At 44.8% G+C, this 22,188-nt stretch overlaps 1 protein-coding gene across 1 annotated transcript in view; it reads right to left on the bottom strand.

The window, feature by feature from the left end:
* Positions 1-21,852, bottom strand: part of SLC39A4 (solute carrier family 39 member 4) — a 25,745-nt gene extending 3,893 nt beyond the window's left edge. The window contains 9 exon segments of the mRNA XM_081951997.1: positions 1,882-1,959; positions 1,962-2,006; positions 2,009-2,173; positions 3,874-4,046; positions 5,914-6,085; positions 6,674-7,104; positions 8,339-8,543; positions 12,116-12,400; positions 21,366-21,852. Coding sequence (XP_081808123.1) covers positions 1,882-1,959; positions 1,962-2,006; positions 2,009-2,173; positions 3,874-4,046; positions 5,914-6,085; positions 6,674-7,104; positions 8,339-8,543; positions 12,116-12,400; positions 21,366-21,566 — 1,755 coding nt within the window. The 5' untranslated portion in view covers positions 21,567-21,852.
* Positions 21,853-22,188: the final 336 nt, after the last annotated feature.

The following is a 22,188-nucleotide window of genomic DNA, read 5'->3' on the forward strand; positions in this document are numbered from 1 at the left end:
GCGAATCACTGCACTTGTCAAGTCAGTAACACCGTCATTAAGTGAATCTGCCTTCCGCATTGACAGTGTTCGTCGGAAGGTTGCAAAATGGGATCACGTGACCCCAGGACACAGCAACCGTCGTAAACACAAACCAGTTGCCAAGCCTCTGAGTTTTGATCACATGACCCTGGGGAGGCTGCAATGGTCATAAGTGTGAACATGGTCCTAAGTCATTTTCCCCCCAGTGCCATTGTAACTTCCGACGGTCACTAAATGAACAGTTCTACCGGTAAGTCGAGGATTCGCTGTACGTAAAAATAGTGGCACTTTAATTTTTTATGCATTTCTTAATTTAAAACATTTGGGGAGGGGGCTTGACTCATTGTTTTTTTCTGTCATGATGCACCGTTTGGGGGCGATTGAAAGATGAGAGTTTTAGTAAGTTTTAGTCACCAATTTTGTTGTATTTATTAATGACAATAAAGACTATACTAATTGGATTATAAGACTCAAATTGCCAATATTTGGAGCACCACCAGGTGGCAGCAGAGGGGTTGAGAGAATTTCAGGTAATCCTCAAATCTAGGTCCCCGTTGAGGTTAGAGGACAGGTGTAAAGCTTAAGGAGCTTAAGGAAAGCTTAAAGGAAAATATTAGAATGTGCAAAAATGAACACATTAACATTAGCAATTAAGAAGAAAGAGCAAACTGAATATTATATAATTTGGGAAGTATTTTACCAATGGTTGGGGGGGAAATGGAGTTTGGAAACGAAGAAAGCTAAAAAATAAGTAGATGATATACTTAGATAGAGATATAAATAAGATGAAAACTGTTAGTATGTGTATGATGAGAATAATGATGTTCATTGTTAATATGATGTCATTACTAAAAGATATCAAGAAGAAAAATGGTGAGTTCCATATAGTTTAAATGCTCAATATATTATAATATTAAACTTAGGGAAATAATGTTAATATGAATGTGAAAGATGTTGCCACAGAGGAACGATAGTTGCACAGAGATGTGTGTGCCCAGATGACACACTGCATAAGGAAAGATGGGATGTTTATTTTTGTCATTGAAAAATAATAAAACTCTTTTTAAAAAGGAAAGATTAAACAAAGAAGATATAGGAGTTAGAAATTAGTAATAAAGATGTATAAATGGAGATGACATACAATGAATGGCTCAAGAAATGAAGACCTTTGTATGTATAAAAACACTGGGATTACATGTATAGACAATGACAGATTGGAGGGTGGGAGGGAACGCACATATAATGGATGGATACCAATATGGAAATGTTGTATAGAAGGAAACTGTCAAAGTTTTTTCTTTTTTCTTTTAAAAAACTGCAATTAAAAAAAAAATTTTTTTTAAAGGACCACCATTTGAGACCCAACACCAGGGGTATCTAAGCTTGGCTTAACTTTAAGACTTCTTAAAGAGTTCAATCCCCAGAATTGCTGGAGAAGGCAGGCTGGGGAATTCTGGGAGTTGAAGTCCACAAGTCTTAAAGTTCCCAAGGTAGGACAGCCCTAAACAATTCCAGAGAAATGATGTCCAATCTCTTCTTCAAAACCTCCATTGTTGGAGCATTCACAACTTCTGGAGGTAGGTTGTTCCACAGATTAATTGTTCTCACTGTCAGGAAATTGCTTTTTAATTCCAAGTTGCTTCTCTCCTTGATAAGTTTCCATCCGTTGCTTCTTGTCCTGCCTTCGGGGGCTTTGAAATTACAGACTAACAGGGTTGGAAGGGACCTTGGAGGTCTTCTAGTCTAACCACCCGCCCAAGCAGGAGACCCTACACCATTCTGGAGAAAGGGTTGTCCAATCTCTTCTTGAAGACCTCCAGCGGTGGAGCATCCACACCTTCTAGAGGAAAACCGCTACACTGATAAATTGTCCTCACTATCAATAAATTCCTCCTGAATTCTAGGTTGGACGTCTCGTTGATACGTTTTCACCTCTTTCCTCCTTGTCCACCCCTTACCCCCAATTCAGAACAAGCAGCCGACTCACCTCCTCGTGCGAATGTCCCAGGAGGGTGAAGAATTTCTCCAAGAGGAAAAAGAGGTAGAGACCTCCGAGCACAGCCAGGAGCTTCCAGAGTTTGTCATTGGCCCCGGGACCGTGGTGGAGGTGGGCGTCGCCCTCGTTGTGGGTGTGAGAATGGAGGCCCAAGAACTGAAATGAGAGTGGTGGTCTGAGTGTCATTGCAACCCAGAACGGAAGGAGAGTGGTCTTTCATAGCAATAGTACATCACAAGACGGTCAGGTTGGGTAGAGCTACTAATTACACTTCCATGACATTTCTGCAGTGCCCAAAGGCAGATATCTGGTCCTTGAGAAAGTATGGTAATGGAGCCTGCCCATCATGAGAGGTGAGATCTGGCCGAGCTACTAGTTACACTTCCATTACGTCCTTGAAAAACAACCGGAAGGGAGCCTGCTCATTATGGTCAAAAGGCGTGACCTCCACTAAGCAAGACACATCCAGAGATCTCCAAAAGTAAACTCTTCAGTGTTTGATGGGCATGAGTGGAGTAGGGCCGAAGCTTAGGGGGTCTCAGTGGGGTGCGGTGGGATGGAGGGGGAGGTAGGCAGGGGGCACTGCAGCCTCCCTGCGGTCGGTCATGAGGACGAATGACTGGGGGCTCCACAGTAGCCGTAACTTCAAAACAGGGTCATAAGTAGCTTTTAGTGGGGGGAGGGGGGCGGTTGTAACTTGAAACAGCTGTTAAGTGATCAGTTGTATCTCGAGGACTACCTCTCCTGGAATACTTGGGGGGGGGGTGAAGAAGGCTGTGTTATACCCCTGCCCTCCTTCCTTCCCCTAGTGTTAGTAATCTTGGAGCCCACATCAGAGAGCCTTTGGAAGGGGCTGGACTAGAAGACCTCCAAAGGTCCCTTCCAGCTCATTCATTCTATTCTAGATCCCTGAATGTAAAAAGGGGGTTTCCCTCTTGTTCAGTTGTATCTGGGGCTGCCCCCCAACCCAGAAACCCACCCTTTCTTCTCAAACACTGGTAATCCTCAACGTACGACCAACATTAAGCCCCATTGTTGCTAAGTGAGAAAATTGTTCAGGGAGTTTTGCGCCCGGTCACGAACTTTCTTGCCACATTTGTTAAGTGAATCGTGGCCATTGTTAACTGAGTCACAGGATTGTTAAGTGAACCTGGCATCCCCATGGTTAGATGGTCGCAAAAGGGGATGGCGTGACCCCGGGACTTTGCAACCGTCATAAGTGTGAATCGGTTGTCCAGAATTCAGATGTAAATCATGTAACCATCAGGATGCCGCAATGGTCGTAAGTGTGGAAAAGGGTCATAGGTCACTCTTTTTCCAGTCCCGTTTTAACTTTGAAAGGCCACTAAGCAAACTGTTATGAGTCGAGGAGTACCTGTGTCCCTTTTCGTTCTCATGCCCGGAGTTCTTTTTTCTTTTCTTTTCATATAACTATCCACAAGGATACCACTACATCTTAACAAACAGTGTTATATATTATCCAGTATTATATCAGTTCCTCTCACCATCTACCAACAACAACTCTCATTTGCTCTTCTGCTTTCCATACACCATATTATACCTGTTTCTATAACAACCCTACCTCCTCTCCTTCTCTCCCACTCCCTACCTCCTTCTTTTCCTCACTATTTGCTTCCACCATCCCTCCTTTCTCTTCTCTACTTCCCCTTCCTCTCTCCTTCTCCTCTCTCCTACTCTCTTCCTCACCTCTGCTTCCCTCTCCCCTCTCCCCACTCTTCTTTCTCTCTTCCTCTCCTTTCCCCTCCCCTCCTCCCTTCCACTCTTCTCTACTCCTCTCTCCACTTCATCTCTCCGTTGCCCCCTTTTCATGCCCCCCCAGCCCCACCCGCACGGACCTTGGGGATGAGGTGCAGCAGGGCGTCCCCCGTGAGCGATCCGACGGCCAGGCTGACGAAGGTTTGGATGACATACTGGTAAGCACTGATGCAAGCGGTGCAAAGCAGAACCACAATGCCGAAAAGGGCGCACAAGCACACCACCAGGGTGGCCAGGGAGCCATAGATGTACTCTGGGGAGAAAGGAAGGGGAGGGAGGAATAACCCAAGGAAAGCAGAATGGAGTAGGCTACGCTAGAACAGACTGGAACAGAACAGAATAGAATATAGGAAACACAGCAGAATAGGATATGGAAGACAAATAGAAAAAACAGAATAAAATAGAATATAGGAAACAGAATAGGATATGGAAAACAAATAGAAAAAGCAGAATAGAATATAGGAAACATAATAGGATATAAAAAATAAATAGAAAAAGCAGAATAGAATATAGAAAACATAAAGGATATAGAAAATAAATAGAAAAAGCAGAATAAAATAGAATACAGGAAACAGAATAGGATATGGAAAACAAATAGAAAAAGCAGAATAGAATATAGAAAACATAATAGGATATAGAAAATAAATAGAAAAAGCAGAATAGAATATAGGAAACAGAATAGGATATGGAAAACAAATAGAAAAAGCAGAATATAGGAAACAGAACATAATAGGATATGGAAAACAAATAGAAAAAACAGAATAGAATAGAATATAGGAAACAGAACAGTGAGAATAATAACACTCGCACATTGTTGGAAAAGTGATACAAGAGACTGTACAATAATCCAAAAGATTCTTGATTGTCCAGAGATGGATAAACTCACCTTGGAGTTAAGGGACAGAATATTATACAGTTTGGGAAAACTGATATCAATGGATGAATAATAGGAACATGAAATGTACGAGAAACATAGATGAATAGATATAGGAATAATTAGGAATGTATAAAAATGTATTTGAATAACAAATGGGTATGTTAGTACTGTCAAAATGGATTATGACTTTTACAAAATTATTTTTAAAGGCATTTGTATTTTAAAGTTTATAATTTTCAATAAAAGTTTAAAAATTTAAAAAGAAAGAAAGAAAAGAAAACGGAACAGATTTATTCAATTCAATTCAATTTATTTGTGCTTCTAGACCGCCCCCTCTCCCAGAAGGGACTCGAACAGAACAGAAAAGAACAGTATAGAATATAGAAAACAGAGTTGAACAGAATAAAATAGAATATAGGAAACAGAACAGAATAGAATATGGAAAACAGAATAGAAAAAAACAGAATAGACTAGAATAGGGGTGTCCAAACTTGGGAACTTTAAGACTTGTGGACTTCAACTCCCAGAATTCCCCAGCCAGCAGAGCAAAACAGAACATATACAAAACAGAATAGAATGGAACAAAATGGAATAGAATAGTGAAAACAGAACAGAAAAGACTAAAATAACTTTATTTGGTCAAGTGTGGTAGCCACACAAAGAATTTGTCTCTAGTACAGAAGCACTCCGTGCACTTACAAAACATGTTAAGGCTGTGTGTGAGAGAGAGAGAGAGAGAGACAGAGCGCAAAGAGTTCTCCCCCCTGCAACAATGAGTCAGTGGCCATTCCAAGGAGATGCGCTTCTCCTATGTGCCTCGGAAAGCTTTTTAGGGGTTCCTGGATGGTGTGAGAGGTTCCTAGTGAGACAAACATCCTAGACACCTCCACATTATTTAAAATGTTAGAGGACAAACTCCAGAAACGACCAGTCATGATTGGGCTGTAGAAGCTCAGAGGTCCTCCGTAGAATAACAGAAGGGAGATTCTCATATGGGAGAACTTCAAGGCAGATGTTTGATTCTGGCAGGAACCATTTTCCTGATGGGTTTAGAGCAGGGGTGTCCAACCTTGGCCACTTGAAGACCGGTGGACTTCAATTCCCAGAATCCCCCAGCCAGCGCATGCGCTGGCTGGGGGATTCTGGGAATTGAAGTCCACCGGTCTTCAAGTGGCCAAGGTTGGGAACACTCCTGGTTTAGAGAGGGTTGGGGCAGGCGGGGGTCTCCCGGGGAGGGACTCACTCTCGGCTGTGGTGAGGCGCCCTTCTTCTGGAACCTTCCGGGGGGCGGAGCAGGCCTTGCTGAGCGTCTGCTGCACCAGAGCTGGGCTCAGGCGGGTGAAATCTGGGCGGCTGATTCCAACGGCATCGTCAATCTCGTAAATCTTGAAGATATCAGTGGGGCTGAGACAGACCTGGAGAGAAAGAAAGAAAAAGGAAGGAAGGAAGGAAGGAAGGAAGGAAGGAAGGAAGGAAGGAAGAAAAAAGAAAGAAAGAAAGAAAGAAAGAAAGAAAGAAAGAAAGAAAGAAAGAAAAGAAAAGCCCATGAGTGACTGGCATTGGCTTGGGAATGCTGAAGGGCCCTGGACATTGACCCACCCCCCTTAGTAGTGGGGTCCCAAGGGGTTTTTTTCAAGAGGCAACTGGACTTTCTGGTTTTTCTTTGAAGATGTTTCACTTCTCATCCCAGAAGCTTCTTCAGCTCTGACTGGATGGTGGGGAAGGGAAGGATTTGTATTCCTTGCAGGCAGCTGGTCATTTGCATCCTTTTTAGAGGGTCCTTGAGGCCACCTGGAGCTTTACCTGTGTCCTCAGGGTCACCTGAGTGGTGCAAAGGGCTACGATATCATCCATCTCCAGTTTACAACACAGTCCTTTCAGCAGTTCCAAGTAGGCTCCACACCCATTTGCCCTACTCAGGTGAGACCCCCGAGGACACAGATAAATCTCCAGGTGGGCTCACCTCTATGCCTATAGCGGGGTTAAAGAAGGACAACTCTCACCGTGTCCCAGATGTTCTGGCGGACATCATGTTCTTCCACGTCTGCAGGACTTCGTTTTGAGCGCACCGGAGAACTTTCACTTCTGTTTCCATGGGGCTCCTTGTGGTGATGGCCTGTTTCGTTGCCATGGTGGTGGCTTGTTTCGTTGCCATGGTGGTGGCCTGTTTCGTTGCCATGGTGATGGTCCGAGTGATCGTCATGATCATGGCTACCATGTGTGGCATTTTTATGACCATGGTCATGTCCATCATGGTCATGGCCATCGTGGTCATGGCCATCGTGGTCATGGCCATCGTGGTCATGGCCATCGTGTTGGTTATGGCCATCGTGTTGGTCATGGTCATGGTCATGGCCATGGTCATGGCCATGGTCATGGCTGCCATCTTTTCTCCCAGGACCGACCTCCAACTGTACCATTAGTTTGGTCAACCCTGTTGTAAATCAAGAAAGGTCAGAGGTCATTGTACATTCTTCCCATCCTACCTGTTCTTCTACACTCAATTTGGGGTCCTCTAAATCTGTTGACTGCAAAGAAGCCCTCCAAAGCTTGAAGTAGCCTGACCCAAAGAATTATGGGAGTTGAGTTCATCTGGGGGGGAACCCAGTCCTCACCTCTTTATTTGGGTTCCCTCTAAGGTGGCCTACAAATCCCATCGATCTATAGTCTCTTATGAGCTCGACTTGTGTCTCCTAAACCTTTGGCCACGTTGACTAGGAAGTGTTGAAGGCCAGAAGAACTCAAGGCCACCCTGTTGGAGAAGTCTCTTTTAGCTCTTCTGCCAGAGTCATGGTGGAGAACAGGGTGTCCAAACTTGGCACCTTTAAGACCAGTGGACTTCAGCTCCTAACATGGTTGCCTGGGGAATCCTGGGAGTTGAAGTCTTAACGTTGCCAAGATTGGCACAGCTGATATAGATATCCCAGGCCTATTGTTATTTAAACCTCACTCCCATGGCTTTGTTGTCTCCCAACTATAGACAGTGTCATGAAATAGTTAGACAAGTGAATAGAAGATTGTTAGAAGATCATCTCTGTAGCTCAGGGTTGAACTGGGGAGTCCTCGGTGCTCTCTGAAGAGAGGAGGAGGAGGAAGAGGAGGAAGAGGAGGAGGAGGAGGAAGAGGAGGAGGAGGAGGAGGAGGAGGAGGAGGAGGAGGAGGAGGAGGAGGAGGAGGAGGAGGAGGAGGAGGAGGAGGAGGACAACTATAGGTTCCTTGTTACTCTATGAGTTTGGTTACTTTCTTACAGGCGTGCAAAACGCCCTCTCAGCAAACTGGTAGTAAACTGGTGAGGAAGCCACCACTTGTCAAATCACAGTACTTTTGACAGTGATAGTGTGCATTTTGGATTCAAATTCATGTGTGTCTGTGTGTTCCAACATAACTCTGGAACGCCTGGGCCGCTGAAATGAAAAGGAATCAATTATATCTATAGTGAATTACTTTGAGTTCACACTATAGATATAATTCATTCCTTTTCCTGTCTAATAAAGGATTGGGATAAATAAATACCTGGGAAATCCCGGGTTATCAGCTAGTATAAAATAAAATAAGGAGAGCTAAGGGAATTGGTGTCCCTTAAGACGGGCATTCACAACTCCTTGCCCACACTTGCTCTCTCTCTCTGGTTCCCACCTGGGTATAAAACCCACAGCTTGGAGACTTACCTGCCAGTGTGAGGTTGGGAGTCCCGTTGCCGTAGTGTTGGAAAATGTAGTCCAGAAAGTAGTGTTTGTGGGGCAGCGCATGGACGCAGCCCCCTCGTAAGACGTGATAGGAGAGGAACGCCAACACCTGCCCGGCTTGTTCTGATGCCACGCGGTGGGTAACAGAGCCGCTGCCTTTGAAGATCTCGTCCATTTCTGCACAGGGCTGAGGAGCAGAGGAGAGCAGGTGAGAGATTTAGGCTGGCCTTCCCCCTTTCTCCACCCAGCCAGGATTATTTTCCAGCTACAGACGAAGAAGAGGGACTAATAAATTCAATTAATTAGCTAATGGTTGAGGGAGCTAGTTATGTCTAACCCTATCAAAGATATTGGAATGGAATGGAATGGAATGAAATAAGAATAGAATAGAATAGAATAGAATAGAATAGAGAATAGAACAGAAAGAACAGAACAGTAGCATAGAATAGAATAGAATAGAATAGAATAGAATAGAATAGAGAATTAGAACAGAACAGAACAGAGAATAGAATAGAATAGAATATGGAATGGAATAGAATAGAATAGAATAGAATAGAATAGAGAATAAGAATTAGAATTAGAATAGAACAGAACAGAACAGAACAGAACAGAATAGAATAGAAAAGAGAAGAATAGAAGAATAGAATAGAATAGAATGCAGAATGTAATAGAATGAAATAGAATAGAATAAAGAATAGAACAGAAAGAACAGAACAGTAGCATAGAATAGAATAGAATAGAATAGAATAGAGAATTAGAACAGAACAGAGAATAGAATAGAATAGAATAGAATATGGAATGGAATGGAATGGAATAAAATAGAATAGAATAGAATAGAATAGAATAGAATAGAATAGAGAATAAGAATTAGAATAGAACAGAACAGAATAGAATAGAATAGAAAAGAGAAGAATAGAAGAATAGAATAGATCTGACCCGCCACCGGGTAGAGGACCTGGTGATTGCATGGGACAATGCGACTACCGGGGCCTTAGACCGAGTGGCGCCTTTGCGGCCTCTCCTGCGGCAACGAACCACCCTGGCCCCTTGGTTTACCGAGGAGCTAAGGGTGATGAAACGCTGCAAGTGACGCCTAGAGAGTCGTTGGAGATCCTCCCGTTCCGAATTCGACCGAGCACAGGTACGAACCCATTTAAGGACGTACCTTGTGGCATTGAGAGCGGCCAAACGTCAATATTGTGCCGCTCTCATTGCATCCGCAGAGAACCGCCCTGCCGCCCTGTTTTGGGTGACCCGCTCCCTTCTGTTTCAGAGGCCGCGGGAAGCCCCTTTACAGGGTAGGGCAGAGGAATTTGGGAAATATCTGCAGGATAAAATTGCTCAAATCCGGAAGGAATGGGTCCCTTTCAGTGGTCCAGTGGAGACGTCCGAGGCGAGTCTTGAGAGACCACTCTGGGAGGAGTTTGACTTGGTTGCCATCGAGGATTTGGACAGATTGCGTGGACGGCTGCGACCTACCACATGTTTGCTGGACCCGTGTCCCTCCTGGCTTGTACTGGGAGGTTACACGTGACTGGCTCCTGGGCCTAGTAAACGCTTCGCTGGGCGAGGGGTCTCTTCCGGCCACCTTGAAAGAGGCGGTGGCGAGACCCTTACTCAAGAAGCCTTCCCTGGACCCAACGGAGCTAGCCAATTATCGTCCTGTCTCCAACCTTCCCTTTTTAGCGAAGGTTGTAGAGAGTGTGGTAGCTTCTCAGTTTCCACGACACCTGGAGGAAAATGATTATCTAGACCCGCGCCAGTCCGGCTTCCGACCCGGGCACAGCACGGAGACGGCCTTGGTCGCGTTGGTTGATGATCTCTGGAGGGCCAGAGATAGGGGTTGTTCCTCTATCCTGGTCCTATTAGACCTCTCGGCGGCTTTTGATACCATCGACCATGGTATCCTGTTGCACTGACTGGAGGGGCTGGGGGTTCGGGGCACTGTTTTACGGTGGTTCGGCTCCTACCTCTCCGGCCCGACGCAACGTGTGTTGGCAGGGGAGCAGAGATCGGCCCTGAGCCCCCTCACTTGTGGGGTGCCACAGGGGTCAGTCCTCTCGCCACTCCTGTTCAACACATATATGAAGCCACTGGGCGAGATCATTCGTGGTTTCGGGGTGGGATATCATCTGTACGCTGATGATACCCAGTTGTACATTTCCACCCCAAACCACCCCAATGAGGCTGTCGAAGTGATGTCCCGGTGCTTGGAAGCCGTACGGGTCTGGATGGATGGCAACCGACTCAAACTCAACCCCTCCAAGACGGAGTGGCTGTGGGTTCCGGCCCCCCGGTTCAACCAGTTGTTTCCATCTCTGGCCATCGGGCGCGCAATTTGGGCGTCCTCCTGGATGCCCGGCTGTCCATGGATGACCATGTGACAGCCGTGGCAAGGGGGGCGTTCCACCAGGTTCGCCTGGTGCGCCAATTGCGCCCCCTATTGGACCGGGATGCCTTACGCACAGTCACTCATGCGCTGGTGACGTCTCGCCTGGCCTACTGCAATGCTCTCTACATGGGGCTTCCCTTGAGATGCACTCGGAGACTGCAGTTGGTCCAGAATGCGGCCGCGCGGTTGATTATGGGGAGTACTAGGTACTCCCATGTAACACCTCTCCTGCGCGAGCTGCACTGGCTTCCTGTGGTCTATCGGGTGCGTTTCAAGGTTTTGATAACGATCTTTAAAGCGCTCCATGGCACAGGACCTAGTTACCTGTGGGATCGCGTCCTGCCCCATGCATCCCTACGACCAATTCGCTCGCACAGAGAGGGACTTCTCCAGGTGCCGTCCACCAAACAGTGTCGGGGGGCGGCGCCTAGGAGCAGAGCCTTCTCTGTTATGGGCCCAGCCCTGTGGAATGACCTCCCCCCGGATATTAGGAATACCTCTGACCTCCGCTCCTTTCGTGTAAAGCTCAAGACCCACCTCTTCCAATTAGCTGGCCTGGCTCAACCATATTTTTTATCCTATTGCTCCTGACGGGTTTTTAAATTTTGTAATTTTAACTGAGGGTGTTTTAAATAGTTATTTTAATTCTATTTTATATATATTTTATGAGTGTTACCTCCTCCAGGTACATGTATGTGTATGTGTTTATTTGTATTTGTATATGTATTGTATATATATGTATATTGTATGTGTTTTATTGTACGCCGCCCCGAGTCCTTTTGGAGAGGGTGCGGCTAACATATTAAATTTCATTCATTCATTCAGAATAGAATAGAATGCAGAACGTAATAGAATGAAATAGAATAGAATAAAGAATAGAACAGAAAGAACAGAACAGTAGCATAGAATAGAATAGAATAGAATAGAATAGAATAGAGAATTAGAACAGAACAGAGAATAGAATAGAATAGAATATGGAATGGAATAGAATAGAATAGAATAGAATAGAATAGAATAGAATAGAATAGAATAGAATAGATAATAAGAATTAGAATAGAACAGAATAGAATAGAATAGAGAAGAATAGAAGAATAGAATAGAATAGAATAGAATAGGAATGCAGAATATAATAGAATTGCAGAATAAAATAGAATAGAATACAATGAAGAATAGAACAGAAAGAACAGTAGAATAGAATAGGAATGCAGAATAGAATAGAATAGGAATGCAGAATAGAATAGAATAGAAATGCAGAATAGAATAGGAGGCCCTCTGGAGGTTGGAAACAGACCCATTTCTGGACTTCTCGAACTTCCGGGAGGCATGTTTTTCACCCACCCAGAGCCTTACACTTACTGCCCCCTTACCTCCTCTTTTTTGATGGACTTGGCATTCTTCTGGATGAGAAGCATTTGCCGGGCAACTTTCTCCCGGTTGACTCCGGTCGCTGGGCTCCCATTGAAGAATTTGGCTTGGAAATCGTGGACCTCAGCCACCCAGCGTTTCTTGGTCACGGCCTTGCAGGCGTCCATGGGGTCAGAGAAGTAGAAGACCAGGCCTGCCGAGAAGGTCAGCAGCTGCGCGGATGTGAGGTTGAAGTCTCCGGACGTGGTCTTCCCTACCAGCTCCAAGACATTGGCGGGCGAGAGGCACTGCAGAAGAGAAGAAGGTTCACCATTCCTCTTGTCCCACATGGGGCCTCACGGCTGAACATCTCTGGAAGATGTGGAGATGGGTTTGCAGGTGGTCCTCGACTTACGACCACCGTTGAGGCCAAAATGTGTGTGGCCAAGGGAGACATGAAGTGGGCTTTGCCCCCATTTTAGGACCTTTCTTGCCACACGGTTGTTAAGCGAATCACTGCAGTGGTTAAGTCAGCCACCCGGTTGTTAAGTGAACCTGGCTTCCCCATGGACTTTGCTTGTCAGAAGGTCGCAAAAGGGGATCACGTGATCCCAGCAACCGTCGTAAATGTGAACCAGTTGCCAAGCATCCGAATTCTGACCGCGTGTCCACAGGGATGCTGTGCGTGAAAAAAGGCCCTAAGCCCCTTTTGTCAGGGTGGTTTGGTCACTAAACAAACTGCTGTAAGTCGAGGACTACCTGTGTTGCGGAGAGCACCTTACAAGAATGGACCCCGAGGAGAACCAGCTGTTAGTTTTTCCCCCTGGACCCCTTCAAGGCGGGTGGACTTCAACTCTCGGAATTCCCCAGCCAGCAAAATAAGTAAGTAAATAAATAAGTAAAACAATCAAATAAATGATAAAGCCAACAGAAGATGGACACTGAGGGAGGAAGGGAATTAAGACAAATTAAGGCACAGGGACATCAGGTTGGTGCATGAAGTCCAATTCAATACAGAATACAGCTGGAAGGGACCTTGGAGGTCTTCTAGTCCAACCTGCTGCTTAGGCAGGAAATCCTATTCCATTCCAGACCAGTGACTGCCCAGTCTCTTCTTAAAAACTTCCAGTGTTGGAGCACCCACAACTTCTGGTGTCAAGCTGTTCCACTGGTTAATTGTCCTCCCTGTCAGGAAGCGTCTCCTTAATTCCTCTCCTGGATTGGCTTCCATCCGTTGCTTCATGTCCTGTCATCAGGTGATTTGGAGAACAGGTTGAGCCCCCCCCCTCTTCTTTGGGGCAGACCCTCAAATATTCGATGACTGCTACCATGTCGCCCCTCGTCCTTCTTTCTCGTGGTTTCCCCAACCTGTTGGGAAAAGTGAATTAGCGAAAGAAAGAAAATGTACATTTTTGATTAGTGATGATGCTGGATAAAGTGGCAGAGAATTGGACTTGGATGGTGAGCAAGTATTGTGGAGAAAAGACAAGACAAGAAGCAACGGGTGGAAACTAACCAAGGAGAGAAGCAAACTGGAATTAAAGAGAAACTTCCTGACAGGGAGGACAATTAACCAGTGGAACCGCTTGCCACCAGAGGTTGTGGGTGACCCATCGCTGGAGGTTTTTAAGAAGAGATTGGATAACTATTTGTCTGAAATGGTATCGGGGCTCCCGCCTGAGACTCCATACCACTAGGGGGTTGGACTAGAAGACCTCCCAGGTCCCTTCCAAATCTATTCTGATTGATTGAACTATTGTCTGAAATGGTATGGGGTCTCTTGCCTGAGCATGGGGTTGGACTAGAAAACCTCCAAGGCCCCTTCCAGCTCTATTCCGATTCTGAATATTAGCAGGAGAATGAACTCAAGGGAGAATGGCAAGAAATCCAGTTAGTATTGCTCAAAAACAGAGGGAGAGAATCGAGATCACGTGAAGTGTTAATACCACTTTATAATGCCCTGGTAAGGCCACACTTGGAATATTTGCATTCAGTTTTGGTTGCCACGATGTAGAAAAGATGTGGAGACTCTAGAAAGAGTGCAGAGAAGAGCAACAAAGAGGATTAGGGGACTGGAGACTAAAACAAATGAAGAACGATTGCAGGAACTGGGTATGTCTTTTCTAATAGACAGAAGGACCAGGGGAGACATGATAGCAGTGTTCCAATATCTCAGGGGTTGCCACAAAGAAGAGGGAGTCAAGCTATTCTCCAAGGCACCTGAGGGCAGGACAAGAACCAATGGGTGGAAACTAATCAAGGAGAGAAGCAACTTAGAACTGAGGAGAAATTTCCTGACAGTTAGAACAATTAACCGGTGGAACAGGAGTTGCCTCCAGAAGTTGTGAATGCCCCAACACTGGAAGTCTTTAAGAAGATGTTGGATAGCCATCTGTCTGAAACGGTATAAGGTTTCCTGCCTAGGCAGGGGGTTGGACTAGAAGACTTCCAAGGTCCCTTCCAACTCTGCTAATCTCTTCTACATTATTCTCTTCTATGCCATCCTCTCTTCTCTTCTAAAATCTCAGCAACTTCCAGAGGGTGGACTTTGCCTCCCAGAATTCCCCCGTCCAGCAAAGAATTCTGGGAGTCAAAGTCCATCCAAGTTGCAAAGCTTGAGAAACGTTGAGTTGAACAATAGGCCCCTTGGATCTAATCCGAAGAGCCATTAAGTTCTCCAGATTCCTTTGGTGAGTTTGAAGTGCTTACACAGAGTTTGTGCAAATAATACACAACTCTCCCTGCCTGGCAAATAAACCTGCTTTGGTTGTTTCCCTGTAAACGGGAGGTATAAGTGATCATCAGGTAGGCAGGGTGAGGATTCTTAAGAGAAACTGCCATGGTTGCAGAGGAGGCAAACACAGTCCCACCCTCCTCTAGGCTGGCAAGGAGAGCTGCCAGGTGGGTCTCCTGCCCCCCCTTCTCCCTCCTCTTTCCTTCTCCTGGGTCCCCCAAAGTGACGTAGGCGACCATTCACGCTGGTGGCAGTGGTGGCACAAGCCCTCGACCTACCGACCCCAAAGAGGGCCCGATATTTCTGTTTATTTATTTCCCCCATTGAATTTTAATTGACGCCTGCCTGGTATCAAATCACACTATTCCCAAGGCAGGCAGCTGTTCAGTGAGGGTTGGTCCCGTTTTACGACCTTATTTTTTTTTTTTTTGGCCAGGATGCTTCAGTGAATCACTGCAGTTGTTAAAGTGAGTCGTGTGGTCCTTAAACGAATCCAGCTTGCCTCATTGACTTCGCTTGGAAGGAGATGCCTGGGAAGGTTAGGAGGGCCAATGACATGACCCAGAACCCTGCAACTGCCTAAAGTTTCATTTCATTTCATTTCACTTTACCTTCACTTCACTTCACTTATTTTATTTTTGAACTTTATTTTATTAATTTAATTTAGTTTTATTATTTTAGTTTTATTATTTTTATTTTATTATTTTATTTTATTCATTTTATTTCATTTATTTTTTATTTTTTTTACTTTACTCCACTTTACTATTTATTTTATTATTTTATTTTATTTTATTATTTTATTTTATTATTTTATTTTATTATTTTAATTCAATTATTTTATTATTTATTATGTTATTCATGTTATTTATTTTATTTTATTATTTTATTTAATTATTTAATTATTTATTATGTTATTTATTTTATTTTATTTTATTTATTTTATTATTGTTTTATTTTATTATTCTATTATTTAATATCTATCTATCATCTATCTATCATCTATCTATCTATCTATGTATCTATCTATCTATCTATCTATCTATCTATCTATCTATCTATTCAGTATTTTATAAATCAATAAACTGTCATAAGCACATGCCAGTTGCCAAGGAAAGGCTGGAATTTTCACCCCATCGTCACAGGGAAGCTGCAACGGTCAGAGGTGTTGAAAAACAGCCACGCTTAGTGCCAGGAAGAAGGAATAGCAGCGCAAACAAACCACTTTGCATGTTGTGAGGAAACGGGCACTGGGACTTGTCCAGGCAGCTGCCCGGAATCAAGGCTGACTGGAGGGTTGCAGAAATTCTGGAGACTAAGCCAGATGAAGAACGGTTGCGGGTTTGGCTAGTCTAGAGAAAGGAAGGACCAGGAGAGGGGAAAGGAGAAGAGGGAAAGGAAGTAACTTCATGATATGGAAAGGGGGTAAAGGGAAAAAGAAAAGGAAGAAAATAAATGGATAAAGGGAAGGAGAAAGGGAAGAGGAAAGGGAAGGGAAAGGAGAAAAAGAAAGAAAGGAAAGGAGAAAAAGAAAGGAGAAAAGAGAAAAAGGAAAGGAGAAAAAGAGAGAGAAGGGGAAGGGAATATGGAAGGGAATGGGAGGAGAGGAAGCAAAGAAGAAAATAGATGAAAAAAAAAGGAAGGGGAAAAAGGAAAAAAAGAAAAGAAAGAAAAGAAACGGATGAAGAGAAAGGAAAGGAAAAGAAAAGGGGAAGAGCAGGGAAGGAAATATGGAAGGGAATGGGAGGGGAGGAAGGGAAGAGAGTAAATGAATAAAAAGGGGAGGACGGAAAGGAAAAAAATAAAAGGAAGAGAATAAAATAAATGGATGAACAAGGGAAGGGCAGAGGAGGAAAGGAAAAGAAAAGAAAGGGAAGAAAAAAGGAAAGGGAAGAAAAAAGCAAAGAAAAGAAAAAGGAAAGATAGAGAAAGGAAAGGAAAGAAGAGGGAAAGGAAAGAGAGAAAGGAACAAGAAAGAGTAAGGAAAGGCGAAAAAGAGGGAAAGAAAAGGAAAAAGAAGGAAGGAGAGGAGAAATGAATGGATACAGAAGGGAAGGGAAGCAAAGCAAGATAGTTTCTCTCTCCCTCCCTCCCTCTCTCTCGTTCCCCCTTTCCCTCCTCCCAACTGAAACATTTTCCTATCTTGGGCAGAAACGTGTACAACCCGTCTGGGCGAGGATCTCTGATTGTGCCACCCTCTCTCGCACCGACTACCTAGGAAGACAGGGAAGCTCCGAGCCTTTTTCCCAAGGCTTCTCGCTCGCTCGACTCATCTTTCCAGTTTTTCCAAGACAGACTGAGAACTCTTCCTTATGGCAGGCTTCACCAGCCTTCCCACTTTAAGATGGGCGGACTTCGACCCTTCCCAGAATTCCCAGAATTCTAGGAATCCAAGTCCACTCAATCTTTTTTTAAAAAAATATTTTTATTAAACAGTTTTTCCCCTCATTTTTTAACACAAAAATCATCTTTGCAACATTTCCACATTGGCATGCCTCCATTATACTCTTTGTGTCCGTACATGCGCATATATATATTATTAATATTATATTATATATGTGTGTGTGTGTGTGTGTGTGTATACATACATAGATAGATACATACATGTATGTATGTATGTGTGTGTGTGTGTGTGTGTGTAAAATGTTGTATTTGTGCTTATTAATTAAATAAAGGGAGACTAGTATAGATCTATTTCAAGCTATTTAGCTCTCATCAGCTAGCCATACCCTTACTGGGATTTGAACCAGTAAGCCACAGGCTCTCCTCCTTATCAGCGGAGCCAGGGAAATAGGTATGTATTTGTGGATACCAGGGGTATTCGGGTCTTTTTCCATGTAAGAATACAACAAAACCAGCATACCTACACCCGTGAAAATCTACGAAAACAAATATATATTTCGGCAAGATCTCACCTGCCATCTTCGGGCTGCTGTCGGCTAGGCTTAAAATGTGAACGGAGAAAGACGGCATATATATATATATATATCTTCTGTACATATTACTCTTTCAATGTGCTAATTTCTATGCAATGCATCTTTTATCTATTTGTGTACATATACTCCTCTTATAACTATATACAATATATCTTAATTTCCCCTCTTATTTATTTATGCAGTTTTGTAAATGTTTTCTGATTTCTTAATCTTTCTTCCCTAAGTGTTTTTTTTATTCTTTGCATCTTTCCTCCAGCTATTTGTACCATAAATTCCATACTTACTAATAATCTGATTCTCTTTTATCCTTTATTTCTTTTGTAAGTCTGTCCATCTCCATCTTAAAGTTCCCCAAAATTATTCCCTAGGCAGAAACGAGTGAGCTCGAGCTCTAAGTTGCCCCCCTCCACCCAGAATAGACCCTCTTCTCAAAATGTCAGTATTCAGGCGCAGAGTCTTTTTCAGAAGCAAACCAGAGACAGAGGCAGACCTCACTGGGCCTTTGCCCAAATGATTAAAAAGTCCTTTTTTTTTCTTTTGCAAACTCTGCGTCTTCTCTCTTTAATTGATCCCTGAGATGCTATTGGGGAAATTCCTGGTTTTTGGGAGCTTCCCTGATTTATAGAAGTGTGGGGTAACTATGCCCGTAAGTCTCATACGCTTGGGAGAGACTCATATATAGAATAAAGTAGAGTAGAGTAGAGTAGAGTAGAGTAGAGAGTAGAGTAGAGTAGAGTAGAGTAGAGTAGAGTAGAGTAGAAATAGAATAGAGTAGAAATAGAATAGAGTAGAAATAGAATAGAGTAGAAACAGAATAGAATAGAAACAGAATAGAGTAAAGTAGAAATAGAGTGGAGTAAGTAGATTAGAGTAGAAATAGAATAGAGTAGAAACAGAATAGAATAGAAATAGAATAAAGTAGAAATAGAGTAGAGTAGGGTAGAGTAGAGTAGAGTAGAGTACAGTAGAGTAGAATAGAATAGCAGAGTTGGAAGGGACCTTGGAGGTCTTCTAGTCCAACCCCCTGCCTAGGCAGGAAACCCTACATCACTTCAGACAAATAGTTATCCAACATCTTCTTAAAAACTTCCAGAGTTGGAGAATTCACAACTTCTGGTGGCAAGTTGTTCCACTGATTCATTGTTCTCACTGTCAGGAAATTTCTCCTTATTTTGTAGTTATTTTTTGTAGTTATTTATAAACATTTGTTGAGCAACCGTTCGAAGCTACAACAGCACTGGAAAAGGTGACTTACGACCAGTCCTCTCACGTATGACCACTACATCACCAGGGTCATGGATCAAAATTCAGGTGCTTAGCAGCCAGCATGCACAGGTAATCCTCCACTTATGACCACTATTGAGCCCAAAACCTCTGTTGCTAAGGGAAACCTTTTGTAAGTGAATTTTTGCTGCTTTCTATGAGCTTTCTTGCCATCGTTGTTAAGCGAATCCCAGCAGAATAGAATAGAATAGGAACAGGAATAAGAATAGACTAGACTAGAATAGCAAAGTTGGAAGGGACCTTGGAGGTCTTCTAGTCCAGCCTCCCTGCTTAGGCATCCTTTGTGACTTTCCCAACCAGATTCCAACAAGCAAAGTCAGTGGGGGAAGCGAGATTCACTTAACAACCACATGATTCGCTTAACAAATGTTGCCAAAAAGGGTTGTAAGATCGGGCGTGACTCACTCGCCTTGCTTGAGAAGGGAAATCCTCATTTCAATTGTGGTCATAAGCCGAGGACTACCTGTGGCATCGTCGTGCTTGTCCTGACCGGCTCCAGGTGTGATTCCCACCCCTGCCGCCTGCTCTCAGCTTCTACCCCAGAGCAGGAACTAAGTTGAATTCTACAGTACAGTGCAATATTCGTGCAATATCAGGGGTTTTCAATACAACTGTATAGAATGTGAAGCATGTGTGTTTGTGTTTTTTTTATGTGCCATGTACACTGAAGATGGCATCTAATTTTGTTGTACGAGGCGCAATGACAATAAAGTACGCCAGACTAAACTCTCCCCATCACACCCTCAAGAGACACCCACCCACCCCATCCTGCAAGATTACCCTATTCGCAAAAATGAAACGACGTTTTGATTCCCGCAATGGACGAACGGCTGCCAAAGTTGATGGAGTTATCAGAAATGGATTGCTTTCGTTACAGGAAAACAACAACAACACCAGAATTACTTTCATTTCTATCTAGAAACCACTTCTGGATTTTGTGCTTAAGGTGGAGGGAAAAAAATGAAACTTTGATTTTGGGGTTTACCGATGAGATAGATTTATTATTATAGAAATGGATGGTTTATACTTATACGTTATATATCTGTATTTATCTGTTCCTGTACCTATACCCCTACCTACCTATCTATGCATAATATACGTAAAAGTAAAAAGTTGAGGTTTGATGCAATTTATCTTATTCTACTGCACCAAAGGGAGTCGGAATTCAAAGCCATTTCTTTCTTTTTTCCCTATTCTTTTCCCCCTTTTCCCTCCCTACTTTTTTCCTTTGTATTTTTGTATTTTATATTATAAATAAACGAGATAGATAGATAGATAGATAGATAGATAGATAGAAAGAGAGAGAGGGGGAGGGGGAGAGAGACCCTCCCTCCCCAGGCTGCCCCCTCTTGATTTCAACCCTCAGCCCATTTTTTTCATCTAAGTGAAACTTCCTCCTGCAGTCTGCCAGCCAACCCCCCCAGCCCCCACCCTGCCTTATCCGGTCTCAGTTTTTCCGACTAACTCATTTCCAAAAAGCCCCGAAAACGTTCAAAAGCAGAAGTTGTGAATGCTCCAACACTGGAAGTTTTTAAAAAGAGGTTGGACAACCATTTGTCTGAAATGATATAAGGTTTCCTACAGGGGGGTTGGACTAGAAGACCTCCAGGGTCCCTTCCAGCTCTTGTTATTCTGTTAAGAATGATTGCAGAAATTGGATAGGTCTAGTTTAATGAAAAGCAGGACTAGGGGTGACCCGATAGCAGCCTTCCACTATTTGAGGGGCTGCCAGAAAGAGGAGGGGGTCAACCTATTTTCCAAAGCACCAGAAGGCAGGACAAGAAACAATGGATGGAACTAATCAAGGAGAGAAGCAACTTAAAGCTAAGGAGAAATACCCTGAATCAGAGAACAATTAACCGGTGGAACAGCTTGCCACAAGAAGTTGTGGGTGCTCCAATACTGGAGGTTTTAAAGAAGAAATTGTCTGAAGTGATATAGGGTTTCCTGCCTGAACAGGGGGTTGGACTAGAAGACCTCCCAGGACCCTTCCGACTCTGCCATTCTGTATTCTTTTGGAATGGCCAAGCAGATGGGATCGTCTGAAGCCAGGTTGCCCAGGGCAGGGGCTCGCCTGGGCTCGCACAGGCACGCCTGTAAGAGAAGCTAAGAAATGCGGGGGGCAGCAAAGCCATGCCAAAGTCCCACTCCCCGCTTCTCTTCTCCTTCGCCCTCTTCCTCCCCCTCACGCAGCTGCTGCCGTGGCTGAGGCTGCCGTCCCGGTCCTGCCGGGCGCCCCAGCCCTTTGCACCCATGCTGGAGTTTGACCCAGGCTTTTCCAGCTGCCGGGACGACCCCGCCCGCCTGCTACCCCCACTCTACCTTTTCACACGGCACCGCAGAGCATTGCACCCGGGACCTCGCAATATTTAACAGGGCATCCACCGAGCGACGGGGCAGAACGCCTTCGCGGCTGCCGGACAGGAGATCCCAGAGCTCCCGCAGGGCTGGTTCCCGCGGGGCTCCTGGCACGGCAGCCCCCAGCAGGCAGTGGAGCACCAGGGTCCCAAGGATGAGGCGCATGGCTGGGCAGGAAGGCTCGGCTGCTAAGCCAGAGGTGTCTTCTTTGCCCGGGGAAGTTTGCAACAGGTGTCCGAGCGCTGAAGTCTGCGGCGGCGGCTGGGCTCAGGTGATTGGCTCAGGATGGGATTGCCCCAGGTTAACCATTCCACAAAACCTGTCTGGCTCCGCAGATTCCCCAGCCCAGATTGGAGGGCAGGTCTTGGCCAGGGGGGAGCCGGCGAGGTGGGGCCAGGAGGGCCAGGAGCAGGAGGCTGGGCAGCCGGGCCAGCCAGCCTGGAGGAAGGGAAGGCGCCCAGGCTCTTGCTTCACCCTGTGAGCTCATCCCGTGGGGAGGGGGGGGGAAGGCAGGGGGTGCCGGGCTCTTACCTAACCCCGCTTGCTGTGGGCGGGCAGGGAAATCCCTTGGCAAGCCGGGCTGAGTCACCCGCGCACTTTTGGGGAGGGGGTCTTTAGAAGAACTATTGGGTCATGAAAAGGATTGGGGTCCCACCAAATTCGGGGGTCAGTCGTGGGTGGGAAGCAGCTCTGGGACTGGCCTGCATCTGGGTTCCAACATTGGAAGTTTTGAAGAAGAGATTGGAGAGCCATTGAAGTGAAACGGTTGAGGGCTTCCTGCAGGGGG

The sequence above is a fragment of the Natrix helvetica genome (genome assembly GCF_964273705.1).
Source record: "Natrix helvetica genome assembly, chromosome: 4".
Taxonomy (NCBI): Eukaryota; Metazoa; Chordata; class Lepidosauria; order Squamata; family Natricidae; genus Natrix; species Natrix helvetica.